Raw genomic sequence first — 25,507 nt, forward strand, 5'->3', positions numbered from 1 at the left:
TAGTTCTAAGTTCTAGGGGACTGATGACCTCAGATGTTAAGTCCCATAGTGCTCAGAGCCATTTGAACCATTTGAAGGAAACATTATTTAAACTCTACAAAGTAATATTGTTCGTTAGTTTGATGCTGTATGCTAGAAATGTTGAAAAGGAACATGTGATTAACTACGACGAATCGAATCATCAACGATAAAATTCCTCCACTTCGTAGCGGATATTCATTGTTGGACCTCTAGAGAAATGATGATATTAGAGAACTAAAAGTTGAACCTATTACAGCTACAACTGAAAAAGACCGACCGAACTGAGAAGACCATATGTCTAACGAATGCATAACTAAAGCGGCAGTACAATGTAGCCCAACCGGCGAGATACGTAGGACGTTTCTTAAAACAGATGCCATGAATAGCTCTGAGGCGAAACATTCCAAAAGACCCAATCCTTGAAGACGATGATGATAAATGTAACATCTGAAACAACATGTGTCGGTATGAACTCACTCTTTGATGGCGAGCGGCATGGATTTGTTGCAAGTAATAATTCCAGTAAACTATTTACGTTCCTTGGAAACGTATATTTAGGTAGGTGGGATGACAAGTTTTGTGACTGACGACTGACTGATTATTTCACAGGAAAGTTTAAGTTGCCACCAACCATCCGAATTAATGTTTTTCCCATTTTACCGTCACTGCGACTGACGTTCTGCACTAGCAGCACGGTGAAAAACTTTAAAAAGGGACATTTTTCGGTCTACAGCATTGTAGATGGCGTATAAGTTGTACCAGCCGTTCATGTGAACGTCCACAGGTCACGAAAGTCGTGAGAATCAAGTGGGTGGCTACGTGACAGTTGGTTGTGTAAGATCAGGCCGGTGAGAAGAGTGAAAGTGGAGAAAGAGGCAGAGTGACGGAAAGGAGCTGCCGAGTATGGACTTCTCCCTGAACACCACGGGTATAAAGTTGATGGATTTCTTGGTGGTTCAACAGGTCTGCAAGGAATACTGTATCAGCTGCAGAATTGAATACGGTCCTGAAAATATCCTAATTGACAGGTTCCGGAGACGAATGTTACATCTTGACATCGAGCAAACGTTGCAAAGGGAACTGAAATCAATGGACGTTTGGAACCTGGTACCTTGCTTAAGGGCACTGCTCACAGAGGAACATTATAACTTGCAGTGATCGAAATTTTATGCAATATATTGAGTGTACTTTGAGTTCAGGATTTGAGTATGAAACAAAATGTAACACAGTACCTTAAACTGCACTTATGTACGGCATTTGCATGTTAAACAGCATGAATCACAATATCTTAAAAAGCTCTAAAAATCTGAAAATTACGCAGTTAGGAGCGACAGCCACAAGACTGTAAATGGAATTAGTCACAAACATTTATTTTTATAAACAAAAGTGCTTTTCGACTAAGGCTCTCCAAGTACTATTTATAAATTGCTAAGTAAAAAGGAAATAATGATTTGCCCATCAGCAACAAATTTCTCGTGGTTGTAGCAGGGCTTCCAGTGTTGTTGCTATGATATGAGAGCCTCACATGAATGAGAAGGCTTTCAAGCAGGCAATAGTTGAGCTACTCCCGGAGAGACTGGAGGCGTCCTCGAGCAGGCAAGCTGCGTCTTGTGGCAGTATGAAGGCATTGGATGGATGTTCTTTGGTCGTCGTGCCCCGTCTGCCAAAGTCCGGCGGCAGGAATGTAGTGGGTCCGCTTTTGCTCCCACTATTCCCTCAGCAAGAAGCCACTTACAGACTTTGAAAGTATTTCTAACAAGCTTTTCTTCCCTTGGCAAAATGTACGTCACATATCTGACATCGGCGGCCACATCCTCTGGGAGTGTCCAGCTGTCTACTCTGTCCCTGCATTTGATAACGTCTCCTTTTTGGCAGTCTGATAATGTGGATCTGTGCCCCTTCAACACTTCTGAATAGGCGAGACCGTTCACTGTGCTCCAAAGATTTTTGTTCCACTGGCACACAATAGCGGCAGTGTGGGCAAGTGTGCCCCACAGGTGGTGGCGGAGCCACTTATTCAGGGGTCGATCAGCTGCTTGTCTTACACTGAAGAGAGAGTGTCTAGAGGGGGGCAGCCAGGGTTCTGTAGAGGCTAGATCCCTTCATAACGACCATATTATATTGGTGACATGACATCCAGAGACGAATACGTTACGTTTCTCCCGACTTAAAAGACGCAAATCTCAACTGTACCCAAATTTCTTCCATAAAACTGGCAGTAGCCCACACAAAAAGGTCTTACACTGTCTTTCTATGACCCATTCACATTCAAATAGTTGCACTCCATGTTTGTCCCGTAGTGATCAAAATCTGTATTTAATGTCCCTAACACTGGGCGTCTCTTAATACTTGTACAATCATAAAAACTGCATCTCAGTGGCTATACAAGGGGTTGCCCATTCATAGTGCATTGTTGCCAGATATCCCTCATCCCCTCCCCTCTCTACCTCTGCCTTCCCCCACAACATCATGCAATGTTACGAGATTTCTGACAAAGGTCAATTTCTCCATTGTATAAAATGGCGGAAAATTCAAATTTTGTTGGGAAATTCAAAAACAGGCCAATTATGCCACCCACATGATGTCACCTAGGAAGCAGGGCTGTTGTCTTAACTATAAATAGGTAGCAAAAAATCCAAGATGGTGTATTGCCATACTAGAATCAAAGAGAGGGATACTGGCCCAGCTTGCACTGTGGCCCAATTATCCCCTGAGACAAAGAATGTCTGTTTGCCCTATAGGCCAAAGTCTGCGATTTTGGAACAAAGTGCAAGATCACCCCCATCTCCTCTGTATCAGTTCTAGAACAAAGGGTATTTGTTACCCTTGCAGGTGCAGGCCTATGTGCTAGACAGAAGAGGCCAGTCTCAACCTGAAGAAGTTTTTCATCATATAGGTAGTAACCAGTCTGCTGAAGTGCTTTCAGTGATATGAGAACAGGGTTTCCCAAACTATTAATCATTCATATGTTTAGGGACCTGCAGTCACGATTGTCACACCATGGTCACCAGGTTCTACCTTGACATTCTCACCGCTCGCTCCAAGTTGAAGTCCAGCTATCCAAAGCTTAAAGCAACCCCCCAACTCCCCTGCTGCCGAAGTATAAACATTTAAGTCTCCTGTGATGTAACCATACGTTGGATCCTAAATTTAAGTCCACCTATGCTACGCTTAAACTACTGCTAGGAATAAGAAATGTTGTACCTTTATTTAAATGAACACCACACTATAGAGTGGCCCCTTTGCATGATGGCAAATTTCATGACTGCCAGACCAGTCAAGAAATCCTTGATTATTGACTGCCTTGTGAGAATAAATTTGCTGCCCTTACGACGCAACACCGTATCAAGTGTATTCTTTGTTTCCTCGACGTACGATGTGCAGCATACTTCACGGTGTAATCCGACAAAATCCTAATATTCCTAAGGGATGTATGGAGTTGTGTATCTGCAGATAGGAATTAGAATTTCTGATTTTTTCAAAGATGGCGAAAGAATGATCTACGCCACAGTTTGAGAACTTGCATAGTTGCAGTTTTCAAGACAATGAAAATTGTTGATTAAGCAATGCACTTGTGCTACTGATGCCAAGAAAATGACAACGAATAGGGATTCAGTGGTACATATTGCTCTGAGCGACGGGTGCTGAGAAGCGAATCTGCATTTTGTAGCCGTGGCTGCCACATATATAGGAAGAGAATTTCCCATCATGTAAAACACATTCAGTTTATTTGACGGCTTGCTATCACTTGTTTATGCTTTTGTGTTGGATGAGCAAGTTGGTTGCTTAAATGAAGAATGACCAACACTTTATTAACAATTTTTTTGTGACTGCTGGGAAGTCGGAAGTTTGTGATGACTGATTCGCTGAATAAAAGATAGTTATAGCGTTAAGTTCGACGAGAAGTGTAGAAGAACAGGGTTCGTTCATGACTGGAAAGATTTGAGCACCGCAATTCTGGTGCAATGAATAGGAAGGGAACCGAAGTGTAAGTGGCTAGTGTACAACCGTTAGTTTCGCGAAATTTTGAGTTCTGAGCATTCAAATGATTATGTAACAACTGGAATGCTAGAGTCGAGAGAGTTTCTTGTAAAGACAAGATAAATATTTCACTAAGGAAAGCGCTTTTCTTTTCCTCTGTACAATCCAAATTGATGTAGCTAACACGGTGTAGAGGGACGTCTTTGTTTTCCTGATTCTTTGGAACAATTTAGTGGCATCTTCTGAAGGAGGGAGAAAATAATTGAAATATTTATTATATTTTACGGGTTTAAATGTAATAAACTCGAACTCACTCCTTTCTGTTTACTTTTTGGTAAATCACTGACCACATAAGCATGGACTAATGATAATTTTAACCTCTGTCAGGTAACACAGTGGGTCTTGAGGGTTACAGGGCTCTGCAGTGGCGGTCGTGAGCAGCTCAGCCGTACTTTTTTCTCGTATCACACAAAACTGTCACGCAAAGGTAGCTGCACACCGTGAGAGTCTGAAATGGACATTGAAATGTACGTAATTAGTGGCTCTCCCCCACATTGTTAGTAGAGGCCACTCCAGCAACCAGTATAAAAAAAAAAAAAACACCCTTACGGGCATGCCATGAAGAACAGGCACTGTCACATGTTACGTTAGTAAACAGAAGAATAGGTAGGTGTATGTAAGTGATTGGACTGGCATTAGAGTTCAACTGGATAGTGAGAAATTCAGAATTGAAAGATAAATTAGGTAAGAAAATTTAGCGCCACAAAAACTATTCAAAGCATTCATAATATATGTTTTCACATCCTTAAAACGGGAAAGTAAAAGACGACTACTAGTTAATGGAAGGTATCTGAACATCTTAGTTTTACTGATGACGCTGTACTTTTTGCCTTCAGCGCAGAAGAAGTTCAGCAACGAACGCAAGCTCACAAAACTATTCTGAAAATAGGCTTCAACACTACTTACCATAAAACGTAAATAATGTGTAAAAGGCGATAAAAAATTTTCCGTTTGACGGCGTTAATGCACCGTATATGCAATGTAACGCGACTCCAATACGTATATATAAGCACATAACTGCAGGAAAGGTATTAATGTGGATGCGTGTCTTTCCGACGTGCGTGTTGTAAATGCGAAAACGTGAAATATGACGTATTTATTAACAAATGCGTCCAAACAGGACCAAATTCCTGTTATTCTTCTCTTACAGTTAGTTAGCGAACGACAAGCACCGGTAGACATCCATCACATGTTGTTGAAGGAAGCCACCGTTGTGGAATGCTACAACAAGCTTCGCGCTGGTTGTGATTCAACACAAGACGATCGATCTGGGGAGGGGGGGGGGGCAGTCTGATCCATTACCGACAACAACAAGCCGGCCTTTGACGATGCTGTGATGTTATCCATCGTCCTCTCATTCCAACTATCTTCCAGATAGCTGATGTCCTCCCTGTTCGCTGATGACCGGGACTCACTGCTCAGTGATTTCAAGGTACCTGGTGTCTGCATGAATGGAGAACTGCACTGAGAAACACCGGAGAGATTACGGCGTGCAATTAATGCTAAACGTCAGGGAAAACAGCGCCAAGGGCAGCTGGTGCTTGATGATAATGCACCTCCCCAAATCGCAAATGTCGTAATGGAGAACTTACGCCAACTTAAGAGGGAGACACTCGAGCGCCAGCCCTACGGTCCTCATCTCCCCCCGTACGATTATCACGCCTTCGGTCCCTTAAGAAGTGTCCTGAAGGGTCGACGATTCTCGTTGGATTAGGATGTGCAGGAATAAGTTGCACGGTGTTTTATGAAACGGGTATCTTCGCTCTGCTGCGTCAGTTAGATGAATGTCTCAGTGCTCAAGGTAATTTTGCCTGATTAACATACCACTTCTGGACTGTACGATCTTCGAGGGAAACTTTTTGATCATTCCTTCTTTTAACCAACGTATAGAAATGAACGTGGTACAAATTAACAGTGAAATCATAGGATCGGGTGACATGTTCCGATTGTGATAGACGGTTACTGAACAGAAAGGAATAGAAGTAAGAAGAATTTAACTGGTGTGCAATGCTTTGGTAAACTAAGTGGGGCTGTTACTTGTGATCCTCCTGTATGTAGACGAAGGAAACCTTATAATCAGTTTCGTTACAAGTTGTGAGTTAAGCACGTGAGGCGTGGAATTTTAATGTGCAGAGCAGTTGAGGGTTGTTTAGCGAGCAAAGAGGCGATGCCGGGGATTAATACAGGGAAAAAGAAAGGAAATAAATGGGCTGGGGAATGGACTAGAGTGGGGAACGAAATGCAAATGGCAAATGTAGCCAGAAGAACTGATGATAGCTGGATTCCAAGAGATAGGAAAAGACTAAGACGAAAGCCTAATGTAAAGTGGGTGGACGATATTATAAAACTTGTATAAGTACTTTTAAAGACCGTAATTCATGGAAAAAGTCTATAGGTTGACCTTAACAACCAGAGGTTGCAAAGTAGTTAATGATGATATTATACAGGGTGTTTCGGAACCTCACTGACAAACTGTGAGAAACGAGAGGCATACCAAGAGGCTCATTTTTGATTAAGGAACATATTGCTCTCAGTCCGTCATTTAAGCCCTCTGGATATCATATGGCTGATGCTGGTGATAACGATGAATGATAATAACTAAATTCGTCATGTCTATAAGCACTATCGAACTAAATATCAACAAAAAGTATATATATATATATATATATATATATATATATATATATATATATATAAAACAATGGCTACCATTATCACCAAAAACACCCCAGTGGTACAAGACAGTAGCGACTATGAACAATGTCAGTATAATTGTCATCGAGTTTCTTCTCATATTTCAACCAGAAACTGATTTCTGTCAGGCGCCACGACCAGTAGCGGCCTGGGAGGGCGTGTTCAACGCCACAGAATACGGCAGCGACTGCGTGCAAGAGGACGGCACCGGATCTGAGGACTGCCTCTACCTGAACGTGTATGTGCCCGGTGTTCCGGAGGAGGGCGCAGGGCTGCCCGTCATGTTCTGGGTGCACGGCGGAGGCTTCTCACACGGCAGCGGTGCAGGTCTAAAGTTCGGGCCTGACTTTCTCGTCTCGTATGGAGTCATACTGGTCACTGTCAACTACCGATTGGGTCCGCTCGGTAAGTACGTGTAACAAAAGTAAAGATGGCAAATAGCCCTGCGATTTAAGTACAAAATAAAATACACTGACGAAAAAAATCGCAGCATCAAGAAAGAATTGTGCGACATAACCGAAAGTTGGTAAGCGTGTTTGTACATCTAAAAGATGATGTCTATTCAGATTTCTCACCAGTCGAGTACGGATGGTGCTAGTCACGCCGCCACGAGGATGCAAATCAGGTTTGTTTTAAATACAAGCTGTAACTCAAACGGTCATACTCGTTACTTACCTATGAAATTGGACGTGATGATTTGATGTCAGTCAAGAACGGTTTTAAGGCGACAAAGACGCCATTGTCAGTACCTTACTGAGTTTGAATGAAGTCGTGTAACAGAGCTACAAGAATCTGGATGTTCCCTTTGCGATACTGCAGAAAGATCTGGCAGGAATGTAGTCACTGTACATGATTGCTGGCAGCGGTGGTCACGAGAATGTACTGTGACAAGATGAGCGGCTTCTGGACGGTCATGCGTCACTACCGAGAGGGAAGACAATCGTCTACGGCTTATGACTCTGGCGCATCCTACTGCATATTCAGCAGCATTTGGAGTAGCAGTTTGCGAGCTGTTACAAATCTCTTACTTCAGGCACAGGTCCGGGCAAGACACCGTGTAGCGTGCATTCCACTGACCAAAAAATACCGCCGTTTGCGACCTCAATTGTGTCAAGTAAGAGCTCATTGGAAGGCAGCGAGGGAGGCAGTTATGTTTTCTGACGAAACTGATTCTGCCACGGTACCATTAATTCACGTGTGTTAGTCAGAAGCAGGCCAGCTGAGGGCCTGCAACCAACCTGTCTGCATGCTAGACACTCTGGACCTACACCTGGAGTCATCCCAGGGGTACGATTTCCTATAACAGCAGGGGTACTCTTGTGGCTGTCCCACACACCCTGACTGGAAATACGAACGTCAATATGGTGATTGGAGCTGTTGAGCTGCCATTCATGATCTGCAATATTGATCGATCAAGTGCAGCAGGCATGGAACTCCATCCCACAAACTGACATCCGGCATCTGTACAACACAATTAATGGACGTTTGCATGCTTGCATTCAACACTGTGGTGTTTACACCGGTTATTAATGCATCAACAATTCACATTTGCAATGGCTTATCTTGCACTTACAATGAGCTATGTTCTTGCACTTAAATAATTTACCTAGAAAATGTATTCCAATAATTTCATTACTCTACACTAAGTAGTAGTAGTAGCTTTATTCATCCGTAGATCTCTTTTTACAAGGATTTAGGACATGTCAGAGTATTTACAAATTTAGATCAATTTAAAATAAGCTAATTCATATAGCATATATTTACAGACTTCTAGTTAGAGACAATCATTAGATTTACTCCTGATATACAATACTTTTTTTTACAAATGACTTATTACATAATGTAACGCCACATTGTTCACTCATATCTCATTATCAGTCACAGCACACACTATACACACATTGTTTCATAACACTTCACTCACTACACACACACACACACACACACACATACACACACACACACACACACGCACAGTGGTGACCTCTGGGCCATTTTCTGTACCGCAACTTCCCATTTGCTATTCTGAAAAACTTATTCAGCATCCCTCCATAATGAGTGTGATGTTGAGCTCAGAAAGAGGAAGAGGTATTGGTACTGTGATACACATAGCTTGGGGGTAATTATTTCTAGAAAGGAAAAAAGAAGGAAAAAAGAAGGTGTTATATGGAATGTTGTATGTTTTATAATCATTATTATTATTATTTATTTGTATAGCATTTGTATCAAACCCCTACTTTTGTTTTAGCTAAGTAATCCTTCGATGTATAAAATGTATGGCCTAACAGGTACTTTTTAGCTGCCTTTTTAAATAAGTGTATTTTGGCAAATTCTTTAATCTCTTTTGGTAATTTATTTTAGAGTTTTATTCCATGGTAGAAAATGCTGTTTTAGTTTTACGTTTATTTTTTCTTGCTAAATGTAAGTTGGGTCTATCTCTTGTTGCATAGTTATGGACAGAACTGTCTGTGCAGTGATTACCAAAGTTATGTTTGATGTGTAGAACTGACTGGTATATGTATTCGCATGGAGCAGTTAAAATCCCCAATGTACTGAACAGATCTTTATATTGAGCTCGACTAGTATTTTTGATTATTATTCTTATGGCTCCTTTCTGGCGTTCATATTTTGTGCATTTGTTCCCCAAAAAAGAATTCTGTAGCTAACAACTGAGTGTACATATGAATAATATGTAACTAAAAGACACTGCATGTTACACATTGATGATAGGATTCTAAGGGCATAACATGCTGATGCCATTCTGTTTGCAAGTACCTTTGTGTGTTCACACCACTTCGTTTGAGAATCAATACTCATTCCTAGAAATTTTGCATTTGTTACACAGTCTATAGAGGTGCCATTTACATTTAATTTAACATTGTCATTTTTCCTCTTCAAACTGAAATTCAGGGCATTAGTTTTCTTTATGTTCAATGCCACTTTATTACTTATTGACCAATAATAAACTTCCTTGAGGGTTTCATTTGCTTTCTCGGCCAAGAGTTCTCTTTTTTTCTCAGTCATTATAATATTGCAGTCATCAGCAAAGAGGATTTTTTCACTATGAGTAACACTACTGGGCAAGTCATTGATGTATATCAGGAGCGGTATTGGTCCTTGCAGAACTCCTATATTAATGTATTTTGATTCTGGTAAGTGTTTTACTAAATGTTTAGATCTATTTGAAGTATGTGTTATATCTACTCTTTGTACGCTATCTGTTAAGTGATTGAAACCAGTCATTAGCTACCCCTCTTATTCCTAACGCTTCTAAGTTATTTAATGGAATCTTGTGGTCGACTGTATCAAACGCCTTAGAAAGATCCAAAAATATGCCTGTGATACACTCATCTTCATCAAGAGTATCAGGTACAACTTTTGTGAATTCTACTATGGCTGACTCCGTATTTTTGTCACTTCTGAAACCAAACTGTGATTCGCTTAAAAGATTGTATTTATTCAGGTAATTCATTAATCTATCTTTCATAATTGCTTCCATTGTTTTTGAGAATACTGACAGCAGGGAAATGGGACAGAAATTTTCTATGTCTTCTGCATTACCTTTCTTAAGCAAAGGTACAACTCTTGCCTGTTTTAACTGCTCTGGAAATGTCCCTGATGTGAAGGATTCATTTATATTATTTGTCACTGGGTCTTGTATAATCCCTTGCATTGTTTCAGTACACACATTCGTACTTCATCTAAGCCTACTGACATTTAATTTTTTAGTTTTTGAATTGTTTTACTGACTTCATTCTCTGTGGTTGAAAGTAACATCATTGTATTTAGTGCAACATTATTTAAAGGTGTTATATTTGTTTGGGGGAACTTTTGCTGTAACTTCTCTGCAATACTTGAAAAATGCTCGTTTACATAGTTTGCTAAGTGTTGTGGATCATTTATTAGTTTATCCCCCTCCCTAAGCAGTATGTTATTCTGTGTTGATTAGCCTCTCCCTGTTCCCTTTTTTATAACATCCCAGACTGCTTTGCTTTTATTCTCTGCATTATATATTACTTTGTCATTAAATGAATTTTTTGCAGCAACTTTTTGCACCTTCCTATAGATCTGCTTGTACAGATGATAGAAATTTAATAATTCTGGATCACTGCGAGTCTTTTGCATAGAACTGAGGTGTTTAAGTGTTTGGGAGGACTTCTTAATACCTGTAGTTATCCATCTGATTTGTGAGATGTTGATACATACATGCATACTTTTCAACGTTCAATTTAAACAATGTGGAGAATTTAGAGAATTTCATATTCACATTGGTTTCCTTATACACTTCATCCCAGCTTTGCTTTTGTAGTTCTTTTAAAAAATCTTTTATTTTCATTCCTGATAGATGTCGTTTGTAGGCTCGTAGTTTAGGGAATGATTCGATGCCTGACTTTACTGTTGTTATTTGACAGAGATTGTCTGATAGTCCGAGATCTTTTACAGATACATCACATTTTTCCCTGTCCATATTTGTGGCCCCATGGTCAATTACTCATGAAGTCGTTGTGGTAACCCTTGTTGTACTATTGATCAATATGGATATTACAAACTTTGACGGATGTTTATGAAGGTGCTGCTGGATTCATTTATGATGTTATGTTGATGTTAATGTCCCCACAAAGAATTATGTTGACCTTTGTACTTGAGACTTTATTTAGAACTTCTGTTAACTTATTGAAAAAAGATCTATACACACACAAAATGATTAATTTCTTGGTGATGTCAAGCGCTGTTAATTCAATAGCTGATATTTCAAAGTGTTTCTCTTCACTTACGGTACTGAGGACATGTCTTGATTTGAACTGTGTTCCTTTTCTGATATAAATGCACGATCCTCCACATCTTGAAGTAGTTCTGCAGTAAGAGTTTGCCTTTTCATACAATGATAATGCTACATGATGGGTTTCTGTGTCTTTACACCAGTGCTCAGTAATACAAACTTCTGTGCAAGTCAAAGATTGGAGCTCAACTTGTAATAGTTGTATTTTATTTTTTATTGATTACATGTTTTGATGGAGGATTGTTAAGTCTGTGAAATGCCCCATGTAACTCTTTCCAATGTTTTGTTCCTTTGTGACATCTGGTTTACGTGATGTTTCAGGTGTTAAAAATCTGTCTTTTGAGTGATTGTTTCAGCATTTTTTTAAAGTGCTGGAGATACTCTTTAGGCAGGGAAACCTGTTGTCTGGATTTATCCTTAAAAATATCTACTTTTCCTGCCTATGATAACAGGTATTTGACCATGTGTGGCTCGAGATCCACCTCCTATAGTTTAAGTACTTTCCGTTTGTGTAATATCACAGTAACTAAAATCTAAAACATAGCCCATGATCTCCATGACTCATTGAACAGCTCCGAATTTTCGTGCAGTCTACACACCTCTGTGTTCATCAAGCAAGTTCAACTGGAGCCAACGAATGCTATTCAGTAGTTACACTTTGCACATGGATTCTTTAAACATAAATAGCATATTAAGTTCCAGAGCCGTTATCCACCAATTCCGATCGACGCGTTTCTCAGGCTTGGCTACAATGACGTTATATCGCGCTTTCGATTACATGTCGAAACAATGTGGATAATATCCATTGCGACTATCGATGTACATCCCAATACATTTCCGTGAGACAAAGAGAACAGGAAAGGTAAGAGCATCTGTGTTGTCTGTTCATCAGTGTTTCGTAACAGTTACAGAGGGAGTGTGAGCATAAATTAAATCAGTGCAACCATCAGATTCGTAGCCTACTTTAATTGACTATATATGTGCTTCACAACCCGCGTTAGAAGTACAAGGGTGTGCTGGGAAGTAATGCCTCCGAAATTTTTATGTGAAAACTCTTAAAACATCTTATTAATTTATGAACATCGTCACGCTGGCGCACAAACAAATTTTTCCCAACGGGAGAGCAGTTTGTTGATACCGTCCCTATTGAATATTTGACTTTGTTGACGGGGTCGCAAACTTACTTCTGCACCACTTCATCACTATCAAGGTGAAGTCCTCGAAGGTCTTCTTTAGGTTTTGGAACGAGACTAAATTCGGATGCGACCAAGTTGCGTCTCTATGGAGAATGGTCGATGACAGTGAACCAAAGGCGTCAGGTTGTTGCAGAAACCGTACTGCTCGTCTGTGGTCTGGAATTGTCTTGCTGAAGGAGGGGAAGCTCCATCAGGGGACGAACACTTCGAATTCGAAACTCGGTAGCAGCACGCTGTTTCTTAGGAACCAAACAGTTACGTTACAAAACGTAATGTTACACGCTACATTTCGGAGATCTGTATCGCCAGAGGCTTGCAAATATAAAGACATGAAGGATAATGTTAATAACATTTGTTTTATTTAAACATGTTTAAGCTTTTACACATTAGTTTTCGCCCTCTACAGCTCCCTCTATTATCATGGGAGTTACCGCCTGATGTCTTAACAGATCTCCTATCATCCTGTCGCTTGTTCTTGTCAGTGTTTTCCATATATTCCTTTCCTTGCCGATTCTACGCAGAACCTCCTTATCCCTATCGATACCAGTCTATCAACTTTTCAACATTATTCTGTAGCGGCACATCTAAAACGCTTCATTTCTCTTCTGTTCCGGTATTCCCACAGTCCATGTTTCACTAACATTGAATGCTGTGCTCCAGACGTAAGTTCTCATAAATTTCTTCCTCAAATTAAGGCCTATGTTTGACACTAGCAGACTTCTCTCAGCCAGTAGTGCCATTTTTAATGGTACTCGTCTGCTTTTTATGTCCTCCTTGCTTCTTCCAGCATGGGTTATTTTGCTGCCTAGATAGCAGAATTCCTTGACACCGTCTACTTCGCTCCTCAATTCAGATATTAAGTTTGGCGCTGTTATCATGTCTGCTACTTTTCATTGCTTTGGTTTTTCTTCCGTTTACTCTCCATCCATTTCCTGCACCCATTAGACTACTGGCTCGAAATGGCTCTGAGCACTATGAGACTTAACATCTTTGGTCATCAGTCCCCTAGAACTTAGAACTACTTAAACCTAGCTAACCTAAGGACATCACACACATCCATGCCCGAAGCAGGATTCGAACCTGCGACCGTAGGAGTCCCGCGGTTCCGGACTGTAGCGCCTAGAACCGCACGGCCACCACGACCGGCCCCTTAGACTACTGATTCCATTCAACAGATCCTTTAAATCTTCATCATTTTCTCTGAGGACAGCAATGCCGACAGCGAATCTTATCACTGAAATTCTTTGACCTTGAATTTTAATCCCTTTCTAGAATTTTTGTTTTATTTCCGCCACAACTTCTTCGATTTATAGATTGAACAGTGAGGGCAAAAGACTACTCCCCAGCCTTATACCCTTTTTAGTCCGAGTACTTCGTTTTTGGTCTTTCAGTCTTTATTGTTCCCTCTTGTTTCTTGTACGTATTACATATTACACGCCTTTCCATACTGCTCACCTCTATTTATCTCAGAATTTCTAACATCTTGCACCAGTTGACATTGTCGATCGTTTTCTCCAGATCGACAAATCCTACGAACGTATTCTGATTTTTCTTTAGGCTTGCATCTATCAACAACCACAATGACAGAACTGCCTCTCTGATACTTTTGCCTTTCCTGAAGCCAAACTGGCTGTTATCTACTAGATCCTCAAATTACTTTTCTATATTGCTTTGTATTATTCCTATCATGAACTTGCATGTATGTGCTGTTCAATTGACTGACGACAGTTCTCGCACTTGTCAGCTCTTACTACCTCCTGAGTTGTGTGAATGATGTTTTCTCGAAAGTCTCCTAGTATATCACCAGTGAAATACGTTCTACACACTAGCCTGAACAGACGTTTAGTTGTCGCTTCCGCCAGTGGTTTCAGAAATTCCGATTAAAGTTATCAATCCGTTCTACCTTATTTGCTCTTTTGAATTCTGATTCTAATACTGGATCCTCTATCTCTTCCCTTTCGATTCCTATTTCATTTTCTATCACTTTGTCAGGCAAGTCCTTCCGCTCATAACTTCAATACACTCTTTCCACTTATCCACTCTCTCCTCTGCCTGTAACAGTAGAATACACAATGCACAGCATAACTCCCACTACGTTCTTAATGTTACCGCCCTTGTTTTTAATTTCACCGAAGGTGTTTGAGCTTTCTATATGCTGAGTCAGTGCTCCCGACAATCATTTACTTTTCACTTTCTTCCCATTTTTCGACGACCACTTCGGCTTAGCTTCCCTGCTCTTTCTATTTCTTTCATTCTTAAAGGACTTCTATCTCCGTATTCTTCAATTTCCCTGAACAATTATGTACTTCCTTCTTTTGTCGATCAGCTGATGTATTTCTTCTCTTACCCGTGGTTTCTTCGTTGTTAACCTCCTTGTAAATGTGCTTATCTTTCCCATTTCTGTGATGACGCGTTTTAGAGGTATCCATTCCTCTTCAAGCGAACTGCCTATTGAGCTATTCATTATTGTAGTATCTACATCCTCAGGGAAATTAAAGCTTGTGTCTTCATTCCTTAGTACTTCCATTTACCACTTCATTGCGCCCTGTTTTTTCCTGAATACTCTCTTAAGCTTCACCCTACTGCTCATCATTACTAAATCGTGATCTAAGTTTACATCTGCTCCTGGGTACACCGTACAACCCTGAGTATGATTTCGGAATCTCTGCCTGACTACGATGTACTATAACTGGAATCTTCTTAACTTCCCCGTTTTATCCAAGCATATTCCATCCTCTTATGATGGTTGAGTATTCGCTAATATTTGCTAAAATTTATTGCAGAACTCAGTTAGTGTTTCTCCTCGCTCATTCCTATTACCAAGCCCATGTTCTCCCGTAACCCTCTCTTCAACTCCTTTCCCTATGATCGCATTCAGCCCTCCATGACTATTAGATTACACAAGCCAACGATGGAAAAACTTTTTTGCTGAAAATACCTTATTCTTATGTTTTTAGGGTGGTAAATCCAAATAAAATCTAAATATGATACTTAAAAAACTGTATCAGCCACCATTTCTTCAAATTTTACAGCTGAATTAATTAAGTTAAGCGATTTTTTAAAGAATTTAACAGCTTTTATATAGTTAAAATAATTTAAAGCGGAGGTGTAATGAACGTAGATGACGTTGGTAGCAGCGCTGAAAAACGTTTGTTGGCAAAAAAAATCGATTCTATTTTTGTGTTAACAGATGCTGTTTTGTTTACTGTCAGCCTCACCTCACTTGCCCATTTCCTGTACGTGTGCTCAGTACAATCTGTAATCGTGGTTGTAAAAACTCTGCTGACAGTTTTTGTTATATTTGTTGTGAATTTGCGGTTAAAAACACCAAAGAAACATTGCAGATCTTGTGAGAAAGGTTCAACTATCATAATTTTGATCTAAACTTGGTGATCAAGACAATTCTTGGGCGCCGCGTAAGGTATGTTATGTGTGTGTTGAAGATCTGAGAAAATGGTCCGAAAAGGTGAAAAAACCCTTTAGATTTGCTGTTCCTATGATATGAAGTGAGCCAAGAAATCATTCCGATGATTGCTACTTCTGCAGTGTTGATATTACTGGTCATAAGTCGAAAAACAAGAAGGTAATAAGCTACCCTAGCCTTCCGTCCGCCATCCGACCAGTACCGCATGGTGTAGATTTTCCGGTTCCTGAAACACCAGGTGATGTAAAATCTATTCCAAAAGAAGTATTTTCTCATGTACAATGTGATTTAGATGACCAGATGATGATAAATTCCATTGTAATACAGAAAGTCTAGAGTCCACATTGTTTACTCAGACCGAAAAAAATGGTTCAAATGGCTCTGAGCACTATGGGACTCAACTGCTGAGGTCATTAGTCCCCTAGAACTTAGAACTAGTTAAACCTAACTAACCTAAGGACATCACAAACATCCATGCCCGAGGCAGGATTCGAACCTGCGACCGTAGCGATCTTGCGGTTCCAGACTGCAGCGCCTTTAACCGCACGGCCACTTCACTCAGACCGAACTTACGGGTTTGGTTAGGGATCTCGGCTTAAAAAGCTGAATTGCTTGGCTCTAGATTAAAAGAAAATAACCTAATGGCAGTTGGAATCAGCATATACATATATAGAAAGAGAGAGCGGCAATTTTCCAAGTTTTTTCAACAAGAAGGTGATTTAGTGTACTGCTCAGGCATTCCCATTCGGATGAACGAGTTTGGTGTTGAATACAAAAAGGAAGACTGGAGGCTGTTTATTGATTCATACAAAACTACTTTGAAGGATGTTTTATTATACAGTGGTAAGATGTATGCATCTATACCTGTTGGACACTCCGTACATATGAAAGAAACCTATGAAAACCTAAAAATAGTGCGAATTAAAATAGGCTATTCAGCTCATGGTTGGATGATATGTGGCGATCTAAAAGTGACATGCATGCTCCTTGGTCACCAAGGCGGCTTTACCAAATTTCCAGGATTCTTGTGTAAATGGGATAGCAGGGCTAGGGATCAACTATGGTGCAAAAAGAACTGGACTGTGAGGGGGGCCTAATGAAACAGTTTGTAAAGGCTTTGCCTAAAGATGGACCATGTTTTAAGTATCTCTGCTAAAAGTTTCCACACCTTTCAGAAACTAAACTAAAAGAAGGCGTCTCTGTCGGAACTGGTATTAGAAAATTGTTGTTTGATGTTAACTTTGAAACGACAATGACCTTAAATGAGAAAGAAGCATGGGTATCATTCAAGCAAGTCGTTATAAAGTTCTTAGGACATGAAAAAGACCAGAATATGTTTCTATTATGGATAAAATGTTAAAGAAGTTTAAATTTTAAGATGTTTAATGAGCCTGAAAGTTCACTTTTTGAACAGTCACCTTCATTACTTCCTGGACAATATGGTAGAAGTTAGTGAGGAGCAAGGAGAGTGTTTTCACCAGGACATTAAAGTGATGGAAAACTTTACCAAGGCCGTTAGAAATGGTTCAAATGGCTCTGAGCACTTTGGGACTGAACTTCTAAGGTCATCAGTCCCCTAGAACGTAGAACTACTTAAACCTAACTAACCTAAGGACATCACACACATCCATGCCCGAGGCAGGATTCGAACCTGCGACCGTAACGGTCGCGCGGTTCCAGACTGTAGCGCCTAGAACCGCTCGGCCACCCCGGCCAGCGGCCGGTAGAACACCAGCATGTTGGGAGACTACTGTTGGTCACTTCACAAGAAGCTCCAAAGAAAAAAGAGAAAGAAAATACAAACCAATTCCAGCTAACAAGTGAAACCTCTACTAACACATATCATTGTTTTAAGTAGCTTACTGTAAATACAAACCATGCTTATATTGCAACAAAGCGTTTCATTAATTTCCCCGTTTACCGTATAGCATAGGATTTTTATACTATATATAAGAAAAAGCATATTGCTCGAAAACTACAGGTGATACAAAAAACCTAAGGCTAGATTTGGATTCAGCTCATAAAAATCTATAAAGATGAGCTATGGAAATAAAAATAAGTTTTTCAAAAAAATATTTCGTTGACCTGTGTTATTCATCACCCTTTACATACCACATTTCCGTTCAATATCCCCATATACTATCTCTATCTCTTCATCTTCTGCTTGCGTCGTCGGCATGTATACCTGTCAGTGTTGGTTCTCTGTCGAATCTGACGAGAATAACCCGATCATTGAACTACACAGTAACACACTATCTGCCGTACTCTCCCATTCATAACGTATCCTACTCCTGTTATAATATTTTCAGCTGTTACTTCAATCACCCCTAATATACATAGAGTGAACCTGTACCTTCCCTTTTCTGATTTTCTAGCCGTACTCTCCCATTCATAACGTATCCTACTCCTGTTATAATATTTTCAGCTGTTACTTCAATCACCCCTAATATACATAGAGTGAACCTGTACCTTCCCTTTTCTGATTTTCTAGCTTCCTTACCAAATTCATACTTCTGACGCTCCACGCCCCGACCCTTAGAATGTTATTCTTTCTTCGGTTATTCAGTTTTTTTCTCATTGTCTCCTCTCATTTGGCAGGACCCTGCCGGAGATCCGACTGGGGGCTAGTTCGAAATCTTTTGCCAATAGGAGGGACCATCAACACAAATTTTCAACTTCAGGCCGCATATTCTGCGGATACACATTATGTGTCTTTAATTAAGTAGTTTACATCGCCTTCTGCGTCCTCATGCCATTGATTATTGCTGATTCTTCCCCCTGTTATGAGCAGTTCTCCACCCAAAGGGCAAGAGAGTGTCCTGAATCTCTGTCCACTTCTGCGTTAACTTTGACAAGGCCGTTGGCAGAACGAGAGTGGATTCTTGTGCGGACAGACTTCGGCCATTCGCCGGCCGAAGTGGCCGTGCGGTTCTAGGCGCTGCAGTCTGGAACTGCGAGACCGCTACGGTCGCAGGTTCGAATCCTGCTTCGGGCATGGATGTGTGTGATGTACTTAGGTTAGATAGGTTTAACTAGTTCTAAGTTCTAGGGGACTAATGACCTCAGAAGTTGAGTCCCATAGTGCTCAGAGCCATATGAGCCAACCATATGAACTTCGGCCATTATTGTTGATGATTTTTACTCAGAATTTAAGCAACGGCGAGGTTCGAACCAGGCCGACGATCTTTAATAGGCCTAATCTCTCTTTCATCATTGAAAATTCGTTTACTGGCGTCCTGTACAATTTTCAAGTGACAAAAAAATATCATTTTAAGCCCCATCACGCAAAGAACCGTGTACGCATCTATATTTGACTCAAGCAAAGCAGGAAGCTGAAAGCTGAGTGATCTACTGTTCTATTGCTAAAGTATCTTAATATAAACGAAGCTAATCTGCGTACCATACTATAGTAGATTTTCGAAAAACGTTTTACTTTATGCATTAAAAATTGGAAAACCACAGGTTTAGGACTTCCATGATTTTTCATCATGCAGTTGTTCTGAAGTGATTGCCACCAACTGGATGTCACATAGACGACTTGCATGTCCACATCCAGTTATCCAACTGGGGAAAGGAGACCTACTGTGTAAAGTGGAATCAGTGCCACGTTTCGTCTCTGGTGACTGTCCACATCATTGACAGGTGAACAAGTGAGCAAGTAGGGATTCGATCCCACAAGCTCTTCGCTTCCACCCACATGCTCTACTTCTAGACCACCACATCAGGTGTAAATCTGATTATGCTTGCTGCACTCTCGACTCACAGCTGCTCTCTCGAGTTGTGGCGGAATGTTCGCCAGTGACAATGGCGTCGTTCTCAGAAAATAACTTGAATTCATCATAATTCATACAATTTTTACGAAATATTTATGAATTATATGCAAAAGCTGTTTTCTTCAATCTGTTTACCTGTCAGTGAAAAGCGAATATAAATCCCTACAGCAGCTCCTGAAAGTAGCCTACACAGGCAGACGGACCCGAAAAGGATCTTCAAGTTACATTCTTAGAGACTCTACATATTACTAGACGTAATTCTATGAACGTATCATACACATGTTTAGATATAGTCGTACACAGATACTCTGTGTTCTTTTATTTTTAACTTATTGTGTAAATAGCAGTAGTTCCGTTGAATGCTAGGTTTGCACGAGTGGGTAGAAGTATAATTCATATTTTTGGGAGTTTTTCTCAAAATTTGTACTGCATTTATCTAAATACAGATTCTATAAGACAAAATCCCGGAAACGAAAAGAAAAATCCATCGCTGTGCATTAAGAGAATGAAACACACTTCTCATCAAATTTTTCGTACAGAAATTAGCCACCATTTGTGTTACCAACTACGGTCAAAAAGTAAAGGGCATTTGATGATACGAGTATCTAAATGTTGACAGATTAATTTAAATATAAAGGAACGTAGCGCAATCTATTAATTTTTTACGAAGGCGCATAAATTATTGTTTGGATTCAGTGGTCGACTGACTGTAGACTAAACAATGTTTTTGGAATCAGTAGCTGTCACTAGTTGGGAGGTGGGTGCTGAATTTTATCTAGTGCCCTGAAGGGTCTACAGCTACTCCACTTCATCGAGAACTATACCTAGTTATAGGCCTATACTAAAGAATGAAGCATAGTTAGACAATTGCATGGGGACTTGGTAAAACTGGGAGTACATATCTGAAGGACGAAGAGCGAGGTCGAAGACCCAGTACACAGATTAGAAAATCGTCATTTCTGTTGATCTGTTGAGCGTGGGTCAACAATTTCAGCTAACGTGTACTGAGAAATTCTCACCAAACTGTACATACAAATTCAACGGAGCGGAAAAGAGGTCAGGGGTACTACTCCATGATAGCAAACGTCCACATACCGTAACCAGAACCACGAATTTCCAGTGGGAAATTTTGAAAAACGCTCCTTACAGTCCTGACTTTGCCAAAAGCGACAATATCCATTTCTTGTATTTGAAAAAATGACATTATGGACAACAGCTTAAGGATGACGAGCAACTGAAGGATATATTTAGAACAACTGCATCAATTTCCAGGAGAAAAATTTGTTTGTGTGGGGTGACGAAACTTTTGCAACGTGCTTAGAAGTGAACATTGGTTACACCGATAACGAGAGGCCCGATTCTTGTGGGAAATTAAACTCTCTTAAAAGTTTTTTTTTTCTAAGTGATATATTTTTATATTACCGCAGGACCGTTATGCCTAGTTTTAAAAACCATGTAGTTAATAATGTATTACGGATCAAGAAAGCTCTGAGAACAGAAAATTTGTAAACGTCATGGTTATGGAGTCACACTTATCGCAAAACTCGTGAAAGTTAATGCATTATTGGTAGCTTCTAACAAAGGTAGTAAAACTGAAAAGTAAATATGGTGACTATGTATGTAAAATGTAAAAGAATAAGATGCAAATGTATTACCAGCACTAACCTAGACAAAAACAATATTTTATGCAAAGGCTGAAAGAGAAAACCAAGTGCAGTTTAGACTCCCATAAGTGGTGTTACAACAATTCAATTCTATTTTCCGTATAACTGAATGGGAAAACAACTAAAAATTCAATAACAGTCAATGTTATATTTAACCTGTAAATGTTTAGTGCTAGAGACTGTTATAATATTAAGAAAACAACATTTTCTGTTTAGGTGTACAATATTATATAAACGAGGAGTGAAATAAATGACAGATATGTGTTCATTTTATATAATATAAACGTATTGGAAAATCCAAACAGAATGGACAGAAACACCATCTACCATGCTACTCCATCTAGATATGCACTTAGTACGTTGTGAGTTTGAAACAGCTAAAAGCTTTCAGTAGCAGGAAACTGCTATATAGCCGACTCAGGAAGAAAATGTTGAAACATCATACAAAAATGCTAAGGGACTGACACAAAAATGAAAAGTTATTGTACGGTGTGCAGGATAAAATACTAGAATCGGAGCTCGTTTCCAATCCTGTTGCAGGCTTCCTGAGCACAGGTGACGAGGTTGTTCCTGGCAACGCGGGCCTCAAGGACCAGCAGCTGGGGCTCACCTGGGTGCAGAGGAACATCGCCAGCTTCGGCGGGGATCCACAGCTTGTGACACTCTTCGGTCAGAGCGCTGGAGGGGTCTCTGTTTCACTGCATCTCATGTCGCCTGGGTCTGCAGGTTAGTAATTACTTCCAGAGATCAATTTGACTCACTAACAGTGTGTGTATATATAGGGGACACTCAAATGAAAATGAGACAAATGGGAAAAAAGTAAGTAAACCGTTTATTATTTCAAAGGCAATCGCAACAACTGTTAATATATTTATTCCATTGTGAGAAAAGTTGGTCAGTGCTTAGTCGGAAGATGTTTACGATTGCCTTTGGATCCGTAATGGAGCGGCCCCACATGTTGTCAGTGTTGTCAGGGGTACGCTGCAGAAGTTTCGCTGGGAAGTTCTTAAACATCCTGCATAGAATCCTGATCTCTCGTCATGCGGTTTCTATACCTTGAGAGGTCTGAAGGAGGACATTCGTGGCTGTCGATTTTCCTAGGGCAACGCAAACATGTTTCCGTGAAGGTACTGAATTTCCTGTTCCACAGCAGGATAAAGTTATTAAGAGCTATGGCGATTACTTTTGGAATAATAACAATGTACTTACCATTTTCCATCTGCATCGATTTCATTTGCCACTCCCTTATATTACCGCTACCTTTCTGTGTTAATTGTTCTCCTATCTCAAATTTTTATTTAGATATATCCACTGTTACCTTCAGAAAACATCAGTTTAATTAATGAAATGAGGAAAGAACAAAAGACACTAGCAGATCCAATGAGAAAACCGACTTAGTACAACTGAACGTAGCAAGACAGCAACTAGTCGAATATGTCAAAATCTAGCTTCTAGATATAGTACCGCTGAACATAACAAGACGCCAACTAGCTTCTAGAAATGTGTAATGCCTTAATTTAGAGAGACAGGAAACGTGGCTAAAGTGGGCAACAGTGATATCGAATCTATTGGATAGCAGATGTTAGGATTTTGTAACTGACTGTCATCACTTGCTTCGCTCAAACATCTACGTATTTCTGAAATAGGTCACTAAAAGATGGTAAAAGTGGCTGTATGCACGCTAATTAAATTCTACTTAACTCTTGCTGGACAGGGCAGCACTAGACTAGAAATGTGGCAACACAGTGAGAAACAATCGATAACATTTATTAGTAGTAATGGTACAAGACTGTGCTTCGCGTTGGTAACAGTTTGATCCATGGCACTCTATTTCCTCTGCTAATACAATGAAATCTATATAAGTCTCCTGTCTCTAGACAATCTATGATATTGCCACTATGTCTGAAAGTACTAGGCAGGCACACCGCAGATGGTGACTGATGGGTCAGAATCGTAGTTCTGTGAACTCACGGAACTATGTTTCGTGGCGTAATTGCCGAGGTTGCTACACTATAGGACCCAGGCGAACTGCAGGAACTAAGTGTGTCCCCGCGACCCGTCAAGTTTTCTATCTGCTGGTGGAAGAATCTGGATCCGCGCCAGCTCTACAGTCGAGATGGGGTAAGGGGATGGGTAACGCTTATTTCATGAGACTTCCTGCAAAAGTAGCGTCATTCTGACGTCACAGCCAATATCGGCAACAGCAGGAACTGCTACCGACTTCGTTAGCCTTCGATGAGGGCCTCTCTCACATGGGTAACATCTCGCACATTTCGGTAGCGGTAGAAATATACCACCCGAACTGCCACTGGTTTGCAGGAACTATTGTGACATAAGTGTTACCCGCGAAATACTTGTGACAAGGAAGAATATGAATGTTATTTGTTTCTCTCTCAGCAATTTAAGCTGTCCTCTTAGTTACCAGGCTACACACTCGGAAAGCGCTACATATTCGGAATTAAAGAGCCAAATATTTGTGAGAAGGAGGAATATGAATTTCGTTGCTTCACGTTTCAGTTGCATCAATTGAAACTGTACTCATGCATTCCTGCCTAACCACATACTCGGTAATCGTAACATATTCAGAAAAAAGAGCCAAATATTTGTGAGAAGGAAGAACATAAATTTTATTGCTGCCCGTTTCAGTAGGAGCAATTAAAGATGTTCTCATAGGTTTCTGCCTAACGACACACTCGGAGATCCGATATTATGACACACAGTGAAACATTCCTACTGTCTGTTACTCGCAGCGTCTCTGGCGTCGCGTTTCATGTCCCTCTCGCTCACACGGTCAGTGTCCACTCACTCTTAGCTTCGTATGGTGCGAGAGACAAAGGCCGCAATGTATTGCTCGACAGAGATACTCGGTAACGTCTGTTGTAGGAATTGCGCTGCTATACTATTAAAGAAGTCTAGGCAAAGGTCGCCAGCCTCTGAGTCGCGAGACAGGGTTTGAAATTATCACTGCTCCTAAACTGTAGCAAATGCCTTCCAGCAGTCTTACCATTTTCAGAAATGCTTAAATATCCGCCTACTGTATTGGAAAATGACACACAGTAATTTAAACTCTGGCTGATCTCCTACAAAACAAACCAGAATAACTGTTCGAAATCGAAAAGGGAAAAAATACACGAAAACGCCTCACTTCTAATTCACACGGGAAGAAACAGAATTTATTACCTTCAACAATTACAGCTGGCTAATTCTGCCTCGTTCATTGTACACAACCTCTGGTTACATACTGGCCCTACACAATGGCATCCCCGCTCCCTCCCCTCCAATCAAATACGTGAACGCTCACTAAACTACAGTACTCGCGTAGAATACCGACAGATTAAGTAGAATTCCACGCCCCCACACGGGAACGCAACAGCGAAGTGTCGTAGAGGTTTCTGTACTGAGAGAAACAATTGTATTTATCACTGTGGATTACTCACTCGTAACTTGGTACATACAACACTCCAGAGACGACATCTGCGCTACACAGAACTCACAATTCGCATCCTATACCCGCGAGGCTGGCCGTCCCATCTTCGATCTCGCGAACTCTAGCAACTACATAGAGATGCGCCGATTGTTTAAAAATGTTCAGTAAAAGTTCTTCAAAACAAAAGGTTTGTTTAAAACTGTCCAGTATCCAAATAAAAATGTTGAGCTGGGTAGGCTGGGGAAACCACGAATATAATATTCGTTTGAAATCACCAGCAGGTCTCATTTTTTTCGATTTTTCTGGTACTACTGTACAACTTCGGTCTCACACCACTTACAGATATTCTGATAAAACCGCAGATGGGGGAGGGAGAGATGGCAGCAGAACAGTGCTCTGCTCTACAGAGCTTAAAAGAAACAAAATGGAATAAAAGTTTTTTTAAAGAAATGCACTATATGTAAGAGTTTTAGAATATACCAATGAT

At 40.4% G+C, this 25,507-nt stretch overlaps 1 protein-coding gene across 1 annotated transcript in view; it reads left to right on the forward strand.

Annotated features, from left to right (window-relative positions):
• LOC126474512 (acetylcholinesterase-like) overlaps positions 1-25,507 on the forward strand; it is a 74,562-nt gene that overhangs the window by 15,099 nt on the left and 33,956 nt on the right. Inside the window, exons 3-4 of the mRNA XM_050101983.1 lie at positions 6,885-7,161; positions 22,134-22,319. Coding sequence (XP_049957940.1) covers positions 6,885-7,161; positions 22,134-22,319 — 463 coding nt within the window. The remainder of the gene's footprint in view (positions 1-6,884; positions 7,162-22,133; positions 22,320-25,507) is intronic.

Source organism: Schistocerca serialis, chromosome 4 (genome assembly GCF_023864345.2).
Source record: "Schistocerca serialis cubense isolate TAMUIC-IGC-003099 chromosome 4, iqSchSeri2.2, whole genome shotgun sequence".
Lineage (NCBI taxonomy): Eukaryota > Metazoa > Arthropoda > Insecta > Orthoptera > Acrididae > Schistocerca > Schistocerca serialis.